General features: G+C 43.5%; 1 protein-coding gene across 1 annotated transcript in view; it reads right to left on the bottom strand.

Annotated features, from left to right (window-relative positions):
• The window catches only part of VCP (valosin containing protein), a 55238-nt gene that overhangs the window by 22451 nt on the left and 8312 nt on the right, over positions 1-24475 (bottom strand). Inside the window, exons 2-5 of the mRNA XM_077463145.1 lie at positions 8074-8185; positions 6580-6752; positions 1368-1510; positions 153-283 (exon numbers count right to left, since the gene is read on the bottom strand). Of these exons, the coding sequence (XP_077319271.1) occupies positions 153-283; positions 1368-1510; positions 6580-6752; positions 8074-8185 (559 nt within the window). The remainder of the gene's footprint in view (positions 1-152; positions 284-1367; positions 1511-6579; positions 6753-8073; positions 8186-24475) is intronic.

The raw sequence follows: 24475 nt of genomic DNA, 5'->3' as shown, positions 1-24475 counted from the left end.
TGTAGTCCCCCCTATACATTGTAAAGCGCTGCATAAACTGTTGGCGCTATATAAATCGTGGATATATAGATAGATAACTTGACAGCACTTGTCCTACCCTTTGCAGCATGGAGCACACGGATATCTTACAGAGGGTGGATAAGAACACTTACCTCACGTTTAATGGGCTCTCCTTCACAATGGATCACAGTATCTGGAGCGACTATACAGTATGGACTGGGATCTGTCTCCACCACCTTGAACTCCACAGCACGCATCCCACCTCGGACCAGAAAGATGTCACCTGCCATGCAAACAAACATACTTAAATGTTCATACGGTCAACCGTACACTCCATTAACAGCACATCATTCTATACTACCCAGGCAATTTTTTTTATCACATATTAAAATCTGCATTTTGTTTTAATTACGATAAACCCAAAACAATTATTTTCTGAAAAAAAAAAAAAAGGCACCCTGTAGAACAGAAAGTAGTTGCAATTTATGACACAATATTTATCAAACATTGGCAAGAAAAAAAAAAAAAAAAAAAAAAAAAAAAAAAAAAAAAGGACACCCCAAAAAGATTTTTTTTTTAGTGCAACCGAAATATACTCAGGTTTTTCGTAAAGTAGAAATGTGAGGAAAAAAAATTACAATATATAAATATATATTTTTTTCCCCTCTCTACACCCCCCCCCCCATTTATTTTATTTTATTTACTGCCATCATAAGGGGGCTAACCACCCCATGTGATAGCATTGGGCAGGCGACAGGTCCTCTTCCTACAAATGGGGGTTTGTTATCTAGTAGTGCTGGGGTACATGGGGTGGCAGCACATTTCCAGTACCATTAAAAGCTGATCACCAGCTGAAAAACAAAATCAATACCATTGAGCTTGTTATAATCCCTTAAATACCAGGACATTTAACGTACCTTGGTAGACAAGGGATTAAATCAGGGTCATCCCAATACCACTTTTTTTAAGACAGAGTACAAGATACTTTTTTCAAGTACTCGCTGAAACTGATTACCAATACTTTTTTTTTTTACATCATGTGACAGTGGCACTAATATGCAGCATTGATGACGCGTGGACTGGGTCAGTAATTTTTTTTCTTTTATTATTATTTCTTACAATTTTTTTTTACAATGCTCTCTTTTTTTTTGGAGAGGAGGGGGAGTGGCCTCCCCCCTCCACTTTATTTCTGTGTCAATATGATTTATTGCAAGCCTGAAAGTCATCAATATTACATTATAGCCATTGATTCACCTGCCGCAAAAGTTTGGTGAATGTCACATTCATTGCTTTATGAATGTACCCCATTCGTTTTCACAAGCTCTCTAGAAAAGCAGTCTACACGGTTCTCTGGAAAATATCCATACCTTTTCTGATGGGCCTGTAGGCCTCAAGGAAGTAAGGCTTCAGATAGACCTCAAAGAGATTTCCCGTGATTCCTTCCACTGTGTCATCGAGAGGCAAGACATGGATCCGTTTACCATACTTCACATCTGGGCACGGCTGAATGCTGACAGGGGGATAAAAACAACTCGTTGAGCCATAACCAACATTGCAATATATAAGACATAATGTGATGGCTCCTCAAAGTTTTTCCCAAACCTATTAAAGAATTCCACACATTTTATTCTAATCATATTTTGCTGTAACGGCTGACTTTGGTTTCAGCTGATAATTTTTGCCCTCCCTCTCACCAACATACTATTGACAGTTTTTACCTTTTTTTTTTTTGACTCGGCAGGGTGCTGTACACCTTTATTACAGCATAAGACAAGCACACTTCTCACTCTCATACACTCCTCTGCCACAAACTAAAGCGTAATTCAATCCAACTAGTTTTGTTTAGTTCTAAATAATGTGGGGATATGTTTAACCGATTTTTTTTTTTTTTTTTAAATAGAAGATTTGTGTGATTTTCTCTTCACTTCCTGTCCTGTGGGCAATGCAGGAAGTGAAGGGAAATTGCAGGATGTTTCATTACCATCTTTGCCCTATTAGGAAGATTTTATTTTACTTTCTGTGCCAAAATGGACCAAGTATTAAGAATTTCCCTTTTTACAAAACGGAAAGAGGTGTGCCCGTTGGAAGATTTGCTCTCACCTTGTGTTCTGGTGAAGAAGCCAAATTTTTAGATTTCTCCTCATTCTCTTTTAGGGCAGTTCACACAAGAACAGAGGGAGAAAGGAGTGTCCCTCGTGAGTTTTCTGCAACGCGTTCCAATGCCCTGCCCTTGCGATCTGCATGTAAATATTAATGGCACCCCAAACGCAGTTTTCAAACACATTGCATTTGTGGGCACCAGATTACATAGTACCTCAGTATCGTGCAATATGGTGCAGCGTGTTTTAAAAGCCGTGCATAACTTTTTCCATGTTCTGGTGCACAAATGACTGGGCTGCAAGAATCGCAATTGTGCGTGAATCGCACGGGAACAAAGCATGCATTCCACTGCGATTCCGATGTGAACCGGCCCTTAGAGATAACGTTTACCAGATTAAAAACTGCCTGCACGTTTAGTTTAAATCACAAAATATGGTATAAATGTAAAGCATCCCTTAGTTAAAACCCACAATATAACAAACGGTACAATCACAAGTGATTGTAAAATAATAAAAAAATAAAAATAAATACTTAACATGTTCTGTGCAGTGGTATTGCACAGAGTAACCCAGTGCCTCCTCTTTGAGGTTCCCTTGCCAGTGCTATGAGCCCCTCCCTCTTTGCAGAGTGCCCCCATAGCATGACACTTGCTGTGGGGGGCTTAAACCCAAGCCCCACTCCATGCGTCCAAAAGACACAGAGCACGGCTCAGCCCGACCCCACCTCAATGGCTGTGATTGGTTGAGATGTAGCAGGAGGAGCCATTGTCAATCAGGAGTGAGAGACCCAGGAGAGCCTCGGGTGTCATGCACAGCGCGCTGGAGCAAGATCAGGCCTATGTATTGGGGGGGGGGCTGAGGTGCAAGCTGCACACTGAAGGTTTACCTTCATGCCTAGAATGCATGAAGGTAAAATACCTTCATTTACAAACACGTTAAAACAAAGCTTTCCTGGGGAACTGCATGTACCTTCATTTTGTGCGGATGCAGTGAAAAAAAAAAAAAAAAGTCCTAGGCTATTTACTCTTCAGGTCGGAGCCTAATAGAAAAATACCAAATTATGCCCACTAGACAGCGCTAATGATCCCAGGAAAATACTTCTTTACTATGATCACCGGCTCCATCTAGTGATCATAATTCAGTATTTCCCCAAACCAAGCTATTTTGACGAATGAATAAGATTCAACCCGTAGTAGCCTGAAAAGTATAATTGATTTTGCCCAATTTGTACAAAACAAAATGCATCAGTTTTGCCAGAGGAATAGCTATACAATTCTTAAAGCGGGATTCCACCCTAAAGTGGAACCTTCGCTGATCGGATCCCTCCTCCCCTCCGGTGTCACAATTGACACCTTTCAGGGGGGAGGGGGGTGGAGATACCTGTCAAAGACAGGTATTTTCACCCACTTCCGGGCATAGACTCCCGTGGGAGTCTACACCATTTCCTGCCCTGCCGCGCTGTCTGCTGGGACACACACGGGTCCCAGTGACAGCGCGGAGATTTCCTATTGCGCGGCGCGGCTCGCGCATGCGCAGTAGGGAACCGGGAAGTGAAGCCGATTCGCTTCACTTCCTGATTCCCTCACCTAGAATGGTGGCGACAGCAGCCGAGAGCCGAGCAATCGATCGGCCTCGGCATCGCTGGAACCCGGGACAGGTGAGTGTCCATTTATTAAAAGTCAGCAGCTGTAGTATTTATAGCTGCTGGCTTTTAATATTTTTTTTTTTTGGTGGAATCCCTCTTTAAATTCCCCCCCATACTGTGTGAAAGTATTTTAAAAAACAAAACAAAAACAAAACAAAAACACACCCTACAAAATTTAATACAAAAATAAACCAATTTGTGCCCTACAATACTAGACTACAAATCCGCTGATAGTAAAGCATGTGTAGCAAAAAGTAGTGTATCCTGCATCAGTCCATAAGAACTAGAAGCCCAACAGGGAATGCATATCATGGCAAAAGCTGCTACATCAGGACCAAGAGGCAGTGTTCATTTCGTCAACGAAAACGTTTGTCATAACTTTCGTCAGAGGCTTTTTTTTCAGTGACAAAAACTAAACTAAAAGTACAGCACATTTTCGTCAACTGACGAAAATAGAGTCAGTTTTCATTAAGGAATGAAAACGGGATGTTAATGGCAGAGGGGGGACGTTTACCCTCATGAATTTACTATATAAACTATTTATCGGCATATAACACAGTAGGGGGTGGGGATCGGGCTGTCAACCCCCGGGTGCCACACATTGGGGGGGGTAGTCAAGCCAGCCGCCTCGCCTCTCCTGGCCCTTGGACAGCACTGCCACCAAAGTCTATCTTTAATGAAAAAACCATTGCCAGCCCCTTCTCCAATACTGCTCCTCCTCCTGTGTCCCTCAATACAAGTTGAAGCGTCTAACCTCAATAGCTTTGTTCTTGTTGGCCGATCTCCTCCTCCTGCTTTTCCTCCTGAGTGCTGCTTTAGATTGGAGGAGGAGAGCGGTCACATGACCATCCATGAATCTTCAGAGGAGAGCAGCCATGTGACCGCCAGGTTAATGCAAGAACAAAGCTATGAGGTAAATTTAGAGACTTTGATTTACAATGAAAGTGACACACAGAAGGAGCTGTGTATAAGAAAGGGCTGGCAGCGATTTATTCTTAACTGTAGAGTACGTTGGCAGTGCTGTCTCAGGAGACTGGGGGTCTCCTGGGAATGCAGGGGGGCTGTGTAGTGTGGGGGGCTTTGCATCATGCAGAGGGTGGGGGCTGTGCATTGTGGGGGGCTTTGTATCGTGCAGAGGGTGGGAGGCTGTGCTGTATACTGTGGGGGCTGTGTATTGTGCAGAGGGTGGGGGGCTGTGTTATTGTGCAGAGGGTGGGGGGCTGTGTACATTCAATTTTAGTTGACTAAAATGATTATAATAGACTAAAATGTACTGGAGATTTTAGTAGACTAAAATGAGACTAAAACTAAAATGGCATTTTAGGCCTTAGACTAAATCGAAATTTGCTGCCAAAATTAATACTGCCAAGAGGTAGAGCAGTGAATTCTCCCCAGTGGGGACACAGAGTGGAACCCTTCTTGACCCTTTATATTTTACCCAATGGCTACTCAACCCCCTCATATGTCTGCAGTTCTCAGTATGAGCAATACAAATACTTTAAACAGAGGACCCTGTCTTATGGACTTCTATGGACCAATCAATGACTTTCTACTGATTCTAGCATCAAATCGTATAACCGAAAAATACAACTGGAGTCTATTCCTATAAAAGGTCTGTTTATTTATGCACAGCATCAAAACCAAATACATAGTAAATTTTTTTTAGGATTACAGAATTTGATGACAGTATCTGTAGCAATTCATTTGTAGAAGTCCGTAAGAGCCGGTTCACACAGGGGCAGCATGACTTGCAGCGCGACTGCCTCAGGTGACCTGCACACGACTTCAGCGGCGACTTGCAAAATTGACTTCTATACAGAAGTCAACGCAAGTCGCCTGAAGTCGCCCCAAAGTAGAGGAACCTTTTTCTAAGTCGGAGCAACTTGAGTCGCTGCTATTAGAACGGTTCCATAGTACAGAACAGGACACGACTTGTCAGGCGGCTAAGTCACCCGACATGTTGCCCCTGTGTGAACTGGCTCTAAGATTTAGCTCTTTTTTTAAAGTATAATTTTCGTAAATCAAACCGAAAAAAGTTTTACCTTTATGTACATTATATAATGATCTAAGGGATTACAATTTAGACAGTACATTTACACACACCTAGCAAACAAAAAGGGGCGACAGACTACGACCCCATATTGTATGCAGGGAGGTAATTCGAATCAGACATAAAACTGCTTTTAAATGCTGGAGCAGCGCCTGTACTGGGGAATGCAGAACACAGCACGGTCTTCACCCTATGCACATTGCCAAGCAGACTCATTTTACATACTAATAAACCATCAGCTATGACCTTTTAATCCAGTCTTGTCAAACGAGGATGACATATCAGACAAGGCCATGTAAGATCAGTTCTAATATAAATAATAAAAATGAATTTATTTATGGATAGTAAGTGCTTCCATTGGCGATATATACAACAGCTGGAGCTTCAAAAGATAATTAATGATGGCACATTTGTTTTATATGCAAGACAGCAAACACCACACACTTCAATGTCAGACTGAGTTTAGAAGAAAGCAGGTCTGACCATTATTTTGCACTGGGGGGTGTGGTACACGCTGTAAAAGGTAAAAGCTGTGCATATGATTTAGTTACGGTTGAGGCCTGACTTTTCCCGGCTTCAGAGCCGAGCTCCAGCAGCTGAAATCCCTCCAGCCAGTGAGAGTTTCCTTATGAAGTCCAATCTCTCTGCACAGTAGAATGGCAGTTGGAAGGAACTTGCAAAGCTGCCGGAGAAAAGTTGGGTTCCCATTGTTAAAAGGGAAACTAAATGGGAGATGATGCAGGTTCATCTAAACTTTTTTTTTTTTTTTTAACTAAAAGTGTTACCTGATGACATCCCCAAGCCTGACGCGCAGATTATTACGGACCACTCTGTTCATCCGGATCTTCTCATCAGAGCAAGTATCATCAGACAGGACGATGCACACGGCTTCTCGCCTTTTCTTTCCTTTCAGAAGGACCGTGTCACCACGGAAAAGCTGCAGCTCATCCATCTTACCCTGCAACAAAAAAAGTAAAGACCATTGTTTAGCGCCTGAACTCTCTTGGCGTGACAAGCGACCGCACAGCACTAACATGTGACTGGACACCATAGAATATAGGAATTATTTTGTTGAGCATAGAAGCACTTCAAATCATTCAGGTCTGAACCAGGCATGTTTGGTTTCTGAATTCAGCACAGGAAAAATATTATTTTTGTCTGGGGGGGGGGGGCCTGCTTTCTGACATGGGACCCCATGTACCACTACAGCAGTGGTTCTCAACTCCTTTCCTCAGAACCCACTAACAGGCCTGGTTTGCAAGATAACTGAAATAGATAACAGGTGAAATAATTTGCTGCTCAGCGATTACAGTATTCTAGTCTGCAATATAAGATTTAAAACCTGGCCTGTTAGTGAGTCCTGAGGACTGTAGTTGACAACCAGTGCACTAGAGGAAGCTGAAGACTGGTATACATGAGCAGTTCAGCGCCTAAATCCATTTATTCCTCCCTTTTAGTTCCCTCTGGAGGTCAGGAGGAGCTGCTGTAGGAAGTGAAGATAGAAAACACAGATTGCTTCCAGGCTGCAGGTGTAATGTTCGAAACCTCTAACAAGCAGCAAAAAAATAACGTGAAATCGTGCGAGTTCAGCTGAACTTCATTCCCACGGCTCAGTGTGAACCTGAGCTAAATGTCCATTAGACCTTGTTTACACTAAAATACAGAAGTTGAACATGCGCCTACAGCTTTAATGCACGTTATTTTTTACTTTTCACAGGTGTTAAAAACGCTCCCCAAAAAAACCCCATTTGTGTTTGAGGAACGTTAAAAATGCATTCTAGATGCCTTTTTATTGGATGTTATGAATTTGGCCTAACATGCGGCAAACGCATCACAAATGCACTGAAAATGCATGGCGGCACGTTTATGGTTTTACCATAGAAATGAATGGAGGGCGTTGAATTGCTTTTGAATGCCACATGAAGATTCACTTTATTTGTTCTTTTAAGCACAGCAAAGTGACACAAAAAGCATTTTGTGATATGAACAGCACTGTGATGTCCATATGTTCAACTGCAGACTGTTTACTGGGAGTTTGAACTCCTGCTTTTAATGCCAGTGTGAACAGGACCTTACATGAAATACTGAATCAGGCTGCGCACCCCAGAAACAAAACATAGGAACATAAAAGAAAGGGACATCATACAGCCCAGTCCAATGACTGAATTGTCATTCGGAGGGACTAGGTGTGTGTGTGTATGTGTGTCTTTCCAAACAGCAGCTCTTAAAAGTACAACAGAACAAAAAATAAATAAATCTACAGAATAACCTACACTTACCTGGGACAGAGAGACTACGCTGTTGTCTTCATTGATCGCTTCATCTACAATTAACCGATTGGGTCGGCTCTTCTGCTTCAGAATAGCTGTTGATAAATCATCCCCTTTGGGGCTGTGAAGACAAAAACATGAAGGAATTGTTAGAAGTCACATATGACATATTACTCTGATATAGAGCCAATCTTTAGATGCAACACATCTATTAAAAAAAAATAAAAAAAAAAAATAAGTCAAAACATTAACTACTAGAAGAAGTCCTCGTACAGGAATACTTAGTGGCTGAGACAGGCACCAAGACCCGTCCTCTCTGTGGAGATGCTTTTTTTCCATCATGTACATCCACCTCAGAGAAGACCACAATTTTAATCCAACAGCGACAGTGGAATGCCAAAACAAAGCCAAGGTGGTTTTTAGACCCATTTCCAGGGTCACTGGGTCCGATTCAACCCAGAAGAGAGGGAGCACAACATCTCCGATTGGGTGAATGGGGATTTCTTTCCCCCTTTAATTGCCCTAGCTGCAATTGGGATTTAAAGCGGGGTTCCAACCTAAAGTGGAACCTCCGCTGATCGGAACCCTCCCCCCCCTCCAGTGTCACAATTGGCACCTTTCAGGGGGGAGGGGGGTGGAGATACCTGTCAAAGACAGGTATTTACACCCACTTCCGGGCATAGACTCCCGTGGGAGTCTACGCCATTTCCTGTCCTGCCGCGCTGTCTGCTGGGACACACACGGGTCTCAGAGACAGCACGGAGAATTCCTATTGCACTGCGCGACTTGCGCATGCGCATTAGGGAACCGGGAAGTGAAGCCGATTCACTTCACTTCCCGATTCCCTCACCTAGAATGGTGACGGCAGCAGCCGAGAGCCGAGCGATCGATCGGCCTCGGCATCACTGGAACCCGGGACAGGTGAGTGTCCATTTATTAAAAGTCAGCAGCTGTAGTATTTATAGCTGCTGGCTTTTAACATTTTTTTTTTTTGGTGGAATCCCTCTTTAACTAATGAAATCTTCTATAAAGGCAAACATGGAAGCCGTTCATTGCGGGGGACTCATTCCAAGTACCTGGTGTCATTCATACCAACCCCTAAAGTAAAAGATTTGGGCCTGGAGGAGGCCACAGTTACAACAGTGAGGGCTGGGTCACACCAGCCATTGAATTGCCACACAGCGGCTGGTGCAATGGGGCTGAGACCGGCACAGTAATGATGCGCTGAGCTCGGCACATCACGCTTTCTTTTCTAAACCAACTTTATTGACATGTCAGACAATACATCTAATAATGTTTAAACCGCCGACATTGCAGTGAAGGGCAATGGATCGCTGCACAGAGCTGATGAGAAGTTCAGTATGAACTACTTTCTTTCAGGCACAGACTGTAAAGTAAAGCAAAACGCAATGTGATTGGCAACCAAAGGGTCACCCTGTATGTAATATTTTTGTTGCAGGCTGGGTCAGGGAACCAAATGGCTCCCTATAATAGACCCCATAGTGATTCCAAGGATGAGATATCCACAAATTCGGTGGGTATGTTACTGAATACATTCCCCTTTGTGTATGTGAGATTTTCCCGCTGTTACTACAAGCTGCATCACACAGTCACGTTCTCCTTTGGCTTGTGTCCCTAACCAGCATTGTATAGGATGTATTTCTACTGCTTACTGAAAACCACAAAATGTTATGAGCATATTTCCTACTCGGGATAATCTGTTTCTATGTTTCACAGAGTGCTGCTGGGGGTATAATGTGTCATCTGAGAAAGAAAGGTCCATTAAAAAAAATGGCTATATTGCAAATGGATGCATCAAGACAAGGGGAGGGAGGAAAGGGGAGGGAGGGAGGAAAGGGGAGGGAGGGAGGAGTCACGATATAAATGAAAAAAAAAAAAAAGATGGTTTTGATTTTTAGCAAAAATTTTTATAAAATGCTTTTGGAGAAAAAAAATAAATCTAATAGATAGTTTTCCCATTTAAGATACATCATTTAGTAATTTCAGCATGAAATGGAGCTTAGTTAACATGGGGCTGTATATCAGAGGTGCCCAACCAGAGGCCCGGGGGCCACTTGTGGCCCGCAGAGCTCTCTGATGTGGCCCGTGATCTCCTTCTGTGGGATGGTTGATTGGCAAGCCCAGATTATGGATTGCAGACCCGCCATCCCAGAGCATCTGTGTTAATGAAGCCGGCAAAGCCAGCAGCTGTGGAGCAGAGCTGTATAAGCTGATCTTTCCTGTATAGTGCCGTCTCTTTCCACAGGCGGAGTGATGCCAAATGCACTCTGCCAGGGTCAGCAACAGCAGGCGATACCTGAATGGAAGACTTAAAGGTCAGTTTATTACCAAAATTGCATTGTATATATGGGCATATATGCGCAGTGGTTACTGAGGGGGTTTGGTGAGCTTTCAGAAAGTGCCCCACACCTGCAGGATATAATAGAAGTCTATGGCAAAGTGTAGTTAACCCGCAGGAAAGACACAGGTGCACTGCGCTGCATTAGTGTGAAAGGCCCCTTTCACACAATCGGTCCAACTCAATCTGACCCTCCATTCACCTTTATGAAACGACAGATGTAAATAGATTTGTGTCCTTTTACACCCGCCTACCTCCAATCTGATTCGCAAAAAAAAAAAGAAAGAAAGAAAGAAAAAAAAATCAATCAATCCCCTTCCGTCAGGGCGGATCGGAGGACCCATAGAGTAGAGTAGAGTGGGCTGTGTCCATGTCCGTTGTTCATGGGCCTGTCATCCACCTGCTCTGCTCATTGTGGCCCGCGACCAAGTCGCTTAACTGGCCCTCACTCTTCAAAAGGTTGGGCACCCCTGCTGTATATTCTGCAATATTTAAATTTTTTGGTAAACTAATTCAATGAATACAAGTGGGGATAACATGCACTACATTCACACAATTTCACAGGCTTAATGTACACAGGACATTTTAAAACCTCCCCTGGACCCCACCCCCTATAAGTCCAGCAAAGAGACCCCCCCCATACGTCCAGCAAAGAGACCTTGTCCCCCCCCCCCCCCCCCATGTCCAGCAAAGAGACCTTGTCCCACCCCCCCACCCCCATGTCCAGCAAAGAGACCTCCCCAGAATCAGCAGCTCACCTCACAGGGATTTGAATTGTGCAGTAGCAATGTAGCAACTACACATTCAATGGGCAGGCCAGTCCACGAAAGCTCCCCCCTTCCTCTTCACCAACCAACTAAGTTCCAATCCAAACTCAGTGATGCAACATGCGTTCCTTCAGTCAGTTTGACTGCACTGCGCTAAACCCCCAGTCACAAGACCCCAACGCACTGCCCACCCTCTGCCGCCAGCCAAACAAAGGAAGCTGTAGCAGAGCTGGGCACTCACAAAGCCAGGAGAGAGAGTACAGCACACTCAGGAGTGTGGGCACAGTGGGCATGGAACAATAAAGGGGCTGGCAAAAGCCCAGGTGCAATTGCGACCTGGCACCTGGGATTTGTTGAGCCCCTAAGATAGGATTGATCTATGTGGGCCAAGGATAGAATCAGCTTGTGTATGTAGTGATTTGGCAGGGAAAGATCTCTCAAGGCGTTTTTTGTGTCTTCCCTTCGTCATTCGCAGACTTGGAACCCTTCCATTTCTGATTGGAGAGACATGATGCAATGACACTACTGCTTTCCCAATACCATTCTGGGCTGATTTACAAAAATCATAACCACAGAAAACGCTCCTGACTAACAAGACTCCAGCTGTCTTGTCTAAAGCAGGAGAGGAAACAGATGTCCAACTAATCGGTATCAGCAACACAACTGCTCTACCGAAAACGTTCCAACTGAGATGTTTTGGTGACCTTTGCTTAAACCAGGCAGCTTTTAACTGTTTGCCGACCACCTGCCGCAGTTTTACTGAGGCAGAATGGCACGGCTGGGCGAAACAAAGTTGCCTTACGTCACTTAGCCCACGCCCACAGCATGTCTGGAGCTGCCGCGAGTGCCCGGCGGGCACAATGACCACCGGGTACCCGCGATCGCTTGTGATAGGGCGAGAAGAGGGGAGTAGAGACAGATCGTGTGTTCATACTAAGTATGAACACCAATCTCTATCTCCTCCTAGACAGTCCCATCCCCCCCTACAGTTAGAACACATCTAGGGAACACAGTGGACCCCATTCCCTGCCAGTGACATTTATACAGTAATCAATGCATTTTTATAGCGCTGATCACTGTATAATTGTCAACAGTCCCCAAAATCTGTCAAACACGTCCAATTTGTCCACTGCAGTATCGCAATCCCGATATAAAAAAAAATAAAAAATAGATAGATAGCAGATCGCTGCCATTACTAGTAAAAATAAAAACTGCCATAAATCTATCCCCTATTTTGTAGACGCTATAACTTTTGTGCAAACCAATCAATATATACGCTTGTGATTTTTATTACCAAAAACGTGAATACATTGTCGGCCTAAACTGAGGAAAAAAAATTGCTTAAAAAAATTAAATAAAATAGTGTTTTTTTTTCCAAAAAACATATGGTGTGAAACGCATTAGGTATTCAGCTCTGCCTCTGTACCATAAGGACTGAATATGGATTTTCAAACTTTTTCCAATAAAAAGGTGTTGTATCAGTGTGCAGCCATCCAGGACTTTTCTGTGCTTTATTAAATTGTCAGATATTTTTGTTTATAGCGCAAAAAAATAAAAACCGCAGAGATGATCAAATACCGCCAACACAATGCTCTGTTTGTTGGGGGGGGGGGGGTACCATCAAATTTGTTTGGTTACAAACAGGCGCATGAGGCGGCACTTTTGGACAGCAGCATTGTCAATCTGAAGGCAGGGATGTACCGGCAGATTTAAATACACTAACAAATTGAAGCTGAACTTTCGCTAATACTTTATAATCAGTTACAGCTGTTTTTTTCCTTTTTAGGATAAAAGGTTTTACGTAAATAAAATTGATCACTGTAAGCACCTGTCAGTGGCAAATTGTTTATCTAACCGCAACTTTTACATTTGCAGGGCAGCTTGTTCTGTTGAAAACCAGATCACCAGGAGAAAAATAAAGGAAAAAAATTAATTAAAAAACTGATCACATCTAAGAATTCGTAAGCTGCAATATAATAAATGTTTCTTTTGGGTTTAAGCACTTGCCAACAGCGCTATAGTCAAATGAGGGCTACAGCGCAGTCAGCTAGTTCTGGGAGGTTGTCTACTGATGTCCTCCCAGAACCTCCCCCCCCCATGCATGCTTTGTGACTGGACACAGCGGATCTCAGATAGAGGTAAAGGGCCAATCAAAGCAACCTTTTATGATCAGCTGTGTCCAATCAAAGCTGATCAAAGTGTAAACAGACTTGCCAGTTCTGAGCAGGTAACAGGCGATTCTCACAGGGGACATCTACACTGATCATCCAGTGCAGCTGCATAGGTGCCCGTCAGTGAAGCCGGAAAAAAATAAATAAATAAATCTTTGTTTCAGTTATTTATTTATATTTGCAAAAGTGTAAACATTTATGGTCTTTTCCCATTTAGAAAAAAAATACATAAAAAATCCAGTGGTGATTCGATACCAAGAAAGCTCTGGCTCAAATTAATTCATTAAAAAAATGACATATGGCTACAGTGTTGCATGACTGCGCAATTGTCATTCAACTTGTGACAGCTCTGAAAATTGGCCTGGGCAGGAAGGGGGTTAAAGTGCCGTGCAGGCAATTGGTTAATACAGCTTTACAGTATTAAATTGTAATCCCCCCACTGTTGTGCATTACTACAGGACTGCAGTATTCCAACTTAAAAAAAAAAAAATCAATTGCCTGTCATATCGTCCAGGGACCCTAGGAAGATAACACTGAGGTTTTAATATGAAGTGAAGGGGGTGGGGTAGCTAGCAGAACCACCATTTACCTGCCATGAGATACAGACAACTACTAATATTGGGTAAACCCCATACGCTGATCAAAATCTTTAAAAGTACATTATAAAAGCAGGGTGTGTGAGATTTTGCTAACAAAATATGTTCTGACTAATGGATCGCTCTCATTCAGCCCAGGGAAATCTTTACACGTATAACCAGATTGTTTCCCCCCCTCAACGCTAAACATGTATGGACGAATCTCCTGCTGTCGGCTATTGTATTCTGACAGGTGGCACCCCCAGCTATCAGAGAACCTAAACTGGGGCTGCAGTCACTGTTCAGCCAACTTTTTCCACTATGTGGAGCAGGGTGGTGCTGACAGAACCACTCAGGGCTCTCTGGGCACCCAGGAGATATTTTCAAAATATGAATGTATATTCCAGAACCTTCCGACGGCTGCAACTGACCAGCAATGTTACTATAAAACTACACTCTCAGTACAGTCCAATAAAAGGAAAGTGAAAGGGGAGAGCAAAAAAAAAAAAAATACCAAATACCAACAGATCAGTGATATCAGATCAGGGACTTTTGGCGTTCAGAAAAAACTTTGGGAATTTCCTTCCTTTCAACTACCGGCGAGGCCAATGCTTGCTACTCCATGCTGTCCTGTAGAATACTTGTGACTTTGCACCTATTTAACCCTTTATGGACCTTCTTTAACACTGGTATAAAAGTATATGTAAAGGTTCATTATAAAAAAAAAAAAAAAAAAAGTCAAGTCACTTACCTACTCAGTGCAGTTTGCTTTGCACAGAGTGGCCCTGATCCTCCTCTTCTGGAGTCCCTCAGTGGCACTCCTGGCTTCCTTCTCTTCTTGAGTGCCCTGTTGGAGAGCCACGCTCCCTCCGGGCACGTGCCCCGTGTCCTGCGTCCATTGATACAGACAGCAGGACTCAGCCCCCCCACGTCATTGGGATGGATGGCTGCTCTGCCATCAATCTATCCCATCATGACCCGAGACACCGGTTGGAACACTTGTCCCCATCACTGGAAAGACCAGTTTCAGGTACGTAAAAAATGGGGCTCTGGGGGGTTGCTGCATCACAGGAGGTTTTACAACCCCTTTAATAGGGGTTGTAAAGGCTTGCGTTTTCAACTTTATGCATCCTATACATTAAGGTGAATAAACTCCTTGCAGTCATCGGTCCCCCCGGCACCCCCATTTTACTTACCTGAGCCCCGAATTTCTGTCAGCGTGTCCTCAACTCTTGATTGGATAGATTGACAGCGGGAGATAATGGCTTTGCTGCTATCAAATCCAATGACGCAGGCGCCACAAGGGCAGGGCCAAATCCTGCATAAGGCCTCTATGGACGCCGAATGCTGGACTCGGGAGTGCGCCGGCAAGGTAACCTTCTTCGGGAGCGCGCTTCTCCAAAGGTAATCTAATGACATTTCCTCTTGTGTCTCTGGGACAGGAAGTAAAGTCTCCTTGATGGGACAAAAAAAATAAAAAAATCCCTACTATATCCAAAGTCAAAAAAAAAAAAAGTTTGGGCTTTATATACTTTGAAATTTATTTTGCTGTTTTTTTTCCCCCCTACTTTGTCCTCCCCGACCCCCCCTATCAACATTCTATAAAAATAAATTAAAAAAAAAAACATATCCTATTAGATGCAGCGATTCCCTCACTGCCCCTCCGTGCGTCTCTAGGCAATGCAGACAGATCATGGATGGTGGGAGGGGGTCGGCAGAGTGTTGTACATGGCAAAACATCACAGCACCCTGCCCCAGTACTCCTCTCAAGGGCCCAGAAACAAGCAGAGAGTTGGCTCTTGGGAGGAGTTAAGCAAATATCAATATGTCCTTATGGCTGGATTACTGGGCAGGCAGTATTTGAACGCAGATCACCTCTAGGTCATAAGTGCTTAACCTGGGGCTCTCCAGCTGTTGTAAAACGGCAAGTTCCATGAGACATTGCAAGGCTATCAGTTACAAGCACGACTCCCAAAAGGCAGAGGAATGATGGGACTTGTAGCTCTGCTACAGCTGGAGGACCACAGGTTGAGTACACATGCCCTAGGTCAGGGATCTCCAAACTATGACCCTCCAGTTCAGGAACTACAATTCCCATGAAGCCTAGCCAGGTCTGTAAATGTCAGAGTTTCACAATGCCTGATGGGACGTGTAGTTCTGCAACAGCTGGAGGGCCGTGACACATACTGAGCCTCCATGATTGAACTCGAATCCAATGAAAGAGGCATAGAAGGGACAGTCAGGCAGGGGAGGAAAGAGCGAGATGATGCTGGATGTCCTCCAGCCAGGAAATGAGGCAGGCTCCATCTGACTTACTGCAGTTTCTAACGCACATTGTGAAAAGCTCACAGTGTGCAGCGCAATCAAAGTAATTTCAGTACAGAAGCGGATCTGGTACAAATGTGCAAGGCTGAAGAGAAGGCCGGAGCTAAAGCGTTAAACCAGCTGAATGTATTGGATTCATCAGTAATAAAAATCCAATGGCCGCTGTTATAACTGCCAAGATGCTCAGTTCCGATTTTTCCCTTTCAGGTATTGCGTAAACAGAACCATTTTCCATTGTTTTCTATAAAATTTCTGCGACCAATACTATTATTTCTGATGGATTGGAAGCACTGTAGCCGCTACAACAGCTCATAACTGAAGGCAATACCAGAATGGAGCCTGCCTTGCAGAAATCATCGCATGGTGCGTGGCCGACACTGGAGAACTTATGTAAGAAGAGGGCTGCTATAGAATTCAGATTGAGGAAATAAATAGTTCAGCAAATTAAAAGCAACACAACTCGTCTTTCCAGCTGGGCCACCTGAAGAAACTCCATCCACATATCCAGCCCACAGCGCCGCGCCGTATCCAGCCCAGAGCGCCACCACATACATAAAAACACTTTACCTTCACCAAACCAGGAGATAAAGAAAAAAAACAGACGTGTTAGCACTGAAAATAGCGCCTCATGCCACCCCAGTGTGAAGGGCCGAGTGCTTTCACACTGGGGCGGTGCGCTTGCAGGACGTTCTGCAAGCAGCATTTTTGGGGCGGTGTATACACCGCTCTGCCCATGCAAACACGCTTCGGCAGCAGTGCTTTTAACCCCTTCTTTGGGGTTAAAAGCGCCCTGCTCCTGCCCGCACAGCGCCGGTAAAGCTCCGCTAAAACTAGCAGCGCTTTACCACTAACGCTCGGGTAGTCCAAGTGTGAAAGTAGCTTTAACCACGTACCCGCCCGCCGCAGTTTTACATCAGTACTTTGAAGAGGAATATTGTTATGGCAGCAGCTAGCCACCATAACCCGGGTATAGTCTTCTTCAGCGGGCAGTCCGCTTCAAAATAAGTGGCCTCTGCGGCGGATTCGCCACGAGATCACTTATCGGCGGCAGGAGAGGGGCCCCACACGCTCTGCTGCTTACTGGAGCAGTCGGTAGCGGCGGAGGCTATTGGATCTGCTCTCCTGCTTGGTATGGAGATGAGGGGAAGATGGCCACTGCCCCTCTCCATATCATTGCAGGGTGGAAGCGACGTCAAAACTTATTGTGGCGATACCTCACATGTGTGGTTTGAACACAGTTTTCATATGTGGGCGCTACTCACGTATGGGTTCGCTTCTGCATGCCAGCTCAGCGGGACGGGGCGCGGTTACATTTTTTTTATCACTTATTTTAGCTTTCATTTTTACTGTTTTTTTAATCATGTGAAAGATAATGTTCTGCCGAGTAAATCAATACCAAACATGTCACGCTTCAAAATTGCGCCCGCTTTTGGAATGGCGACAAACTTTTACCCTTAAAAATCTCCATAGGCAACATTTTAAAAAAATTCTACAGGTTGCATGTTTTGAGAGAGGAGGTCTAGGGCTAGAATTATTGCTCTCGCTCTGATTGGAGCAATACCTCACATGCGTGGTTTAAACACCTTTCAAATATGCAGGTGCTACTCACGTATGCGTTCAAAAAGAACCTCACATCTCATATTTACACTAAAATGCAGTAAAAAATAAAATAAAAAAATGTCCCTTTAAGAGCTATGGGCGGAAGTGAGGTTTTGACGTATGGAGACCAGTGGGTGCCATCGTCCCATCACTCGTCTCCATACCAAGCAAGCAAGAGGATGCTCTTATCTCCGCCGCTACAACGGCTCTGGTAAGCAGCAGAGGGCACAGGACCACGGCGGGAGACTCTCTTCCGCCACCGATAAAAGTAAACAAACTGACCAGTGTCTTTTTTTTTAAGCAGTTTACTAGCACTTTATTAGTGTGTAACACATATGGGAAACACTGGATACATTGTATCTTTGTATCTTTTCAGCAAGCACAGGAGTTGTTTTCTATTACCGTTTTGCACATGGGGGGGGTCGTTTATTTGGAACTCAGGCAGCCGTCAACAATGGCAAAACAGCTAAAATTGTGTAAAGCCAGCAGGTGGATCAAGCCTACTTTTTTTGTTACACAAAGCCACAGGTTTTCATTGTGTAACATTACAACCTTGGGATCTGCATCCAAACAACCGCCGACATCATTGTTTGATAAGGAGGACATCGGGCACCTGCACAGCATCTTTGCCCTCCCACCACCAGCCCAGTGAGCACTGGGGTCATGACAGCTGCATTGGGAGGAGAAAATGAGGAAGAGGAAATGCTGGAATACTCGGCAGTACCAGTGTGGTGCAAACATTTACTTTGAAAGAATAAATCACCTCTAATGTATACGTGTGTGCATGCTGCTGCCTTAGCTAAAACTATTTGTTTAGTCCTTTCACATTCTAGAATGTGATGCCTTGGAGTTCTGCATAATTGTAAAGGGTTGAGAAACACTTCACTAGAAGAGCCCTGGATCGCTGGACAGGTAAGTGTCCTTATTAAAAGTCAGCAGCTACAGTGTTCGTAGCTGTACTATCCAATCCATATCTGTACTATAAAAAAGGACTTTTCACCACTTCATGTGCCACCACCACCACCTTCCTAAATGGGCACTCACCAGAACCTAGAAAAAAGTTTTGCCTTTGGTTCATATTGGGATAACCAATCCACCATCTTGGCACGGAGCTGCATAACTGGGAGATACCGATGTAAACACAGCATCCCCCTGTTCTTCCTAGTGACAGGACACTGATTGTTGCTCCCTGTCATCGGGAGCAGCGATCAGTGTCGTGTCACTGCTAGCCCATCTCCCAGGACACAATTAAACCCTCTCTAGCCCCCCTAGTGGTTAAACCCTTCACTGCCAGTGACATTTGTACAGTAATCAATGCAATTTTATAGCACTGATTGCTGTATTAATACCAATGGTCCCAAAAATGTGTCTAAATTGTCTGTGTCTGCCATAATGTCGCAGTCGCAATAAAAAACAAAAACACTGATCGCCACCATTACTAGTAAATTAAATAAAACTATCCCCCATTTTGTAGATGCTATAACTTTTGCACAGACCAAATGCTTATTATGATTTTTTTTTACCAAAAATATGTTTCGGCAATTTTGTTTGGGTACAACATCGTACGACCGTGCAATTGTCAGTTAAAGTGACGCAGTACCGAATAGCAAAATGTGCTCTGTCAGGAAGGGGGTAAATCCTTCCAGGGCTGAAATGGTTAACTTAAGCCTGGCCTGGTACACACAATGAGAATAATCAAATGATCTTCCCTTTTGTTTTTGCACGCTAGTCTCATATCGAAAAAAAAAAATTGGTTACTAGAGAGTTATAAACATTCTCAAGACAAAACACAACTTCCCGTGATGAAGTAACGTATTCTTTAGTTTCCGAGCACATTTTATCTTGGTCACCCTATTTACTGATGAATACTGTGCAAACATTGTGCTTGTCCCACTCAAACGCTGTGTACCAATGATCAGATTATGAGACGATCGCTCCAAAAGTGCTATTTTTCATCCGATTTTCTCATTGTGTTTAGTTTGACTTGCCTCCTGCTAACTGTTGTTTTGCAAGGAAATTCAGTTTGCTTTTTAGTTTTTTTTTACGCATACAATGCTACACTAACATACATCTAAGGAGTCTAAAGTTAATTTTATTATACCCAAAAGGTGACAAGAAAGTACAGAAGCTGGGTACACACAATTACTTTTTTACAATTTAACACAAAAAAACCCGACAGTTCCAGTTGGAGCCACTATACTAGGCAAAGTTAGTATAGTAATCTCCCCCGCTGAGTTATTGTGTTTTGACAAGGGGACATCCACCCCCACACTCAATACTCCAACATTGGCTAAGAGCGCTGATGGGGAGTCGGACGGCTGCTGGTTTTCCAGGATGCTTACTAACGCACACAAGGGTCGAATGTTTTTTTTTTTAACCGGTGTTCTGCCTAATAGTGTCCGCCTATCAAATGCTGTCCGCTCCGTACTGCGCATGCGCAGTACGGAGCAGACGAGGCTTCGGAAAAACTCCGAAGCTGAACGGCGCCTGCGCCGTGAGTGGAGGGGGTAGCCCCACTATCCAAGTGGACATAGGGTTAAGAATTTTAGAGGGCCCCTTGCGGGCGAGCTTCGCTCGCCACGCTTCGGGCTCGGCCTCGCTCCGCTCGGCTCTTTTTTATTCCAACTCTGTGTCCACTTGGATAGTGGGGATGGAACCTGGACTCACGGCGCAGGCGCCGTTCATCCTCGGCAATTTTCGGAATCTGTGTTCCTGTGTACTGCGGCATGCGCAGTACGCAGGGGACACCATCTGATGGAGGACACTATTTTACAAGACACCGGCCAATATCTCCCGACATTCAGCCCATGTGTACCAGGCTTATAAGGCATGCACTTGAGGGGTGGGAAAACCCCCATTCATCAATGTACAGCAATATGAGAAGAATTTATTACCAAAACTAGCACAACCAACCACTGACTGATTTCTCCTGCCATAAAATTGTTTTTAGCCCACGAAACACTTTGATACATTGTCCAAGGCTCTGAAGAACTGAATATCTTTTAGCCCATTGGTTGCCACTTGCTTTGAGTCTTTTGCTTAAAAAAATAATTGGGACTCCTGAAAAATTTGGCTACTGTAATCTGGGGGTGACATAGCCGGGGGAGGGGGGATAAAATAAAAAATTATATGAAATTGTCCTATACAGTGTACTTCCATAAACATTGGACCTAGCAGTGTGTACTACCACCACACATTGCAGGCAGTTGGTTCATACACAGCACAGGGACAATGCCGGCTGGTGACAGTCAGCAGGTTTCTAGCTCAGGCTGACCTATGCTTTGTTCCTGCTCTTTCAGAGAGATTTGCAAGGCTCTGTCTGTCTAATGACCCCCTCTATGTGGTCACACTAGGGTATTATGGCAATGATGAGCTGTTCCCACGTCTATGCTGACATGCTTTCTGAAAAACGAAACTGAATGCTTTGCGAGTGCTGACCAACCTCCCAGCATAGAGGAGTGACAATATGACACCTTACAGAGGCTCTGTGAACATGATGGGAGAGGCAGCATTACAGTCAGTGACACCAAGGAAACCGAAAACGGCTTCCGTGTACCTAACAGAACAGGTATACCGACACCGACCACACCCTCTGCGTCTGCTTTACTGCATTGTTAACTGATCCAGCAGGCCCATCCCTATAGAATATACAAGCAGATGAGCACACCCCTTCCCTGACTTACAGAATGTGAGATAATATAGGGCAATTATGTAGCAACGTTTACAGACCGCACTGAAATCTAAAAATTGGCCACATAGACTTTTGATCTTTATTTTACAATGTTTTCTTAAATTTTCTCTTTATTGAACTTTTCTCACTCTAGGGCTGAAACAACAAATCAATTATGAAATGGATTACTACTTTCAAAATCAGCCAGGAACATAATGGGGTAAAAAACACACTAAAATTAGCCATTTATAGTACAAAAAGAGCAAATAATCACTACTGTAAATATTACTTTCACAGTTTTACAGAAAAAAAAAAAAAGATGAATCTCTTAGTAGTGATTATTTGCTTTGTTTGTACCATAAAGGGCTAATTTTTTTTTTTTAACCCCATTATGTTACTAAACATCTTAGACCTGGTTCACATCTATGAGTTTATTGGTGCTTTTTGCAGAAACGGACTACAGTTCATTTACATGGCTTCCTATGGGAGACGTTCACATCTATGCTATTTTTTCAGGGCTGCGTATTTGGAAAATGTCAGGGACCTTTAACACAAAACGGTGCTTTTTTTTGGTTCAATATACTTCAATGGAGAAGCTGCAGAAAAGCACGCAGCAACAACAAATTGGCCAAAAAAAAATTGGCAAAAACGCAAAAAAAAAAAATAAATAAAAAAAAAATAAATAAATCGATGAACGTTCTTAAAATGACATTTTTTGAAGGAAGAATTTAAATTAAACTTTGATCTGAGTCTGAGATTTACCAGATTCACCCTTTAATAGTATATACAGTGCATCTCTTCTAATAGTATATACAGTGCATCTCTTCTAATAGTATATACAATGCATCTCTTCTGTCTTATTCTCAGATTGGATTCAATATTTTGCTCCCTAACAATGCAGTTCATTATTTAGATTTACAACTGCATACAGATATTTAAGAATACATTGGCATTTTTTAAAACTTTACATATTAACTAAAATTATACACCACACTTTTGAAAGAGGAGGCCATTCACACAAGAAATGGAAAGTACGGTAAGACCCCTTCACCCCGGGGGAACTTTGCAGAAAAATACCACCTGTAAAGCACCCTGAAAGAGCTGCTCCTGTGTCTTCAATGTGAAAGCCCTGAGGGCCTTCACACTGGAGCGGTGCGCCTGCAAGACACTAAAAAAAGTCCTGCTAGCAGCATCATTGGAATGGCTTTTTACACACACATATTTATATATTGTGTGTATTTTTATTTTACACACACATATACAAACACACAGTCTACCTTTTCTTAGCATAGATTTTATACACTGAAGGGATATATCCTTTATAAAATGATTTGAAAATGTGCCCCAATCTGGTCCCCAGACCACTGTGTCAATCAGAAATGTGTAAATGGAAATACGTGAATTAAAAGATCACATTAGGTTTTAGGTGATTAGGTTTAGATCTACTTTTCACTGTTCTTTTATACCCTGATCTTTTTTTCCCCTATAACTCTAAGGCTGCATTCACACTTCAGCGTTTTGAATCACGGGCAGATTTGCCACAAATCTGCCCGTGATTTGAAAGCGCTGATGTGTTCATGACAAATTGCAGCACTCCCATTTGAGATGCCACTCATTTGAATGACACCTCAAAGCGTGGTGCGCGTCTGCCACTAATGTCGTGCTGCAATTGCAGGAAGCATGACGCCCAAAAGTAGCTGAAGTATAAATGCAGCCTAAACCTTGTTATAAAATTACAGCAGTGTAAATTAGTGTACAGTGCCTTGAAAAAAGTATTCATACCACTTGAAATTTTCCACATTTTGTCAGGTTACAACCAAAAACTTAATTTTATTGGGATTTTATGTGATGGACCAACACAAAGTGGCACATAATTGTTAAGTGGAAGGAAAACTTTGTAGAATCTCCTTTCACTGCAATTGCAGCTGCGAGTCTTTTTGGGGATGTCTCTACCAGCTTTGCACATCTAGAGAGGGACATTTCTGCCCATTCTTCTTTACAAAATATCTCAAGCTCTGTCAGACTGGATGGAGAGTGTCTCAACAGCAATTTTCAAGTCTTGCCACAGATTCTCAATTGGATTTAGGTCTGGACTGTGACTGGGCCATTCTAACACATGAATATGCTTTGATCTAAACCATTCCATTGTAGCTCTGGCTGTATGTTTCGGGTCGTTGTCCTGCTGGAAGGTGAACCTCCGCCCCTGTCCCAAGTCTTTTTCAGACTTAAGCCCCGTACACACTATCAGTTTATCTGCTGAGTTTTTCCTTCAGATTTACCAAAACAATATAATAAGGTCAAACCTTAGGATTTCAATGTGAATGCAATCAGGGAGGCCCTTGCACTACATGTTTTTTTTAGTAAACCTGAAGGAAACACTCAGCAGAAAATCGGATAGTGTGTACGGGGCTTATCAGGTTTTCTTCTAAGATTGCCCTGTATTTGGCTCCATCCATCTTCTCATCAACTCTGACCGCTTCCCTGTCCCTGCTGAAGAAAAAACATCTCCACAACATGATGCTGCCACCACCATGTTTCACGGTGGGGATGGTGTGTTCAGGGTGATGTGCAGTGTTAGTTTTCCGCCACACATAGAGTTTTGCTTTTTTGGCCAAAAAGTCTCATCTGACCAGAGCACCTTCCCCCACATGGCTTCTCACAAACTGCAAACAGGACTTATGGATTTCTTTCAACGTCTTTCTTCTTGCCACTCTTCCATAAAGGTCAGATTTGTGGAGTGAAAGACTAATAGTTGTCCTGTGGACAGATTCTCCCACCTGAGCTGTGGATCTCTGCAGCTCCTCCAGAGTTACCATGGGCCGCTTGGCTCTTCTCTGATGAATGCTCTCCTTGCCCGGCTTGTCAGTTTAGGTGGACGGCCATGTCTTGGTAGGTTTGCAGTTGGGCCATACCCTTTCAATTTCAGATGATGGATTGAACAGAGC

The sequence above is a fragment of the Lithobates pipiens genome, unplaced genomic scaffold (assembly GCF_037356315.1).
Source record: "Lithobates pipiens isolate NorthernLeopardFrog02 unplaced genomic scaffold, aLitPip1_a1.2 Scaffold_3, whole genome shotgun sequence".
NCBI classification, from domain to species: domain Eukaryota; kingdom Metazoa; phylum Chordata; class Amphibia; order Anura; family Ranidae; genus Lithobates; species Lithobates pipiens.
The sequence above is the reverse complement of the archived record's forward strand: the minus strand, read 5'-3'. Positions and strand labels throughout refer to the sequence as shown.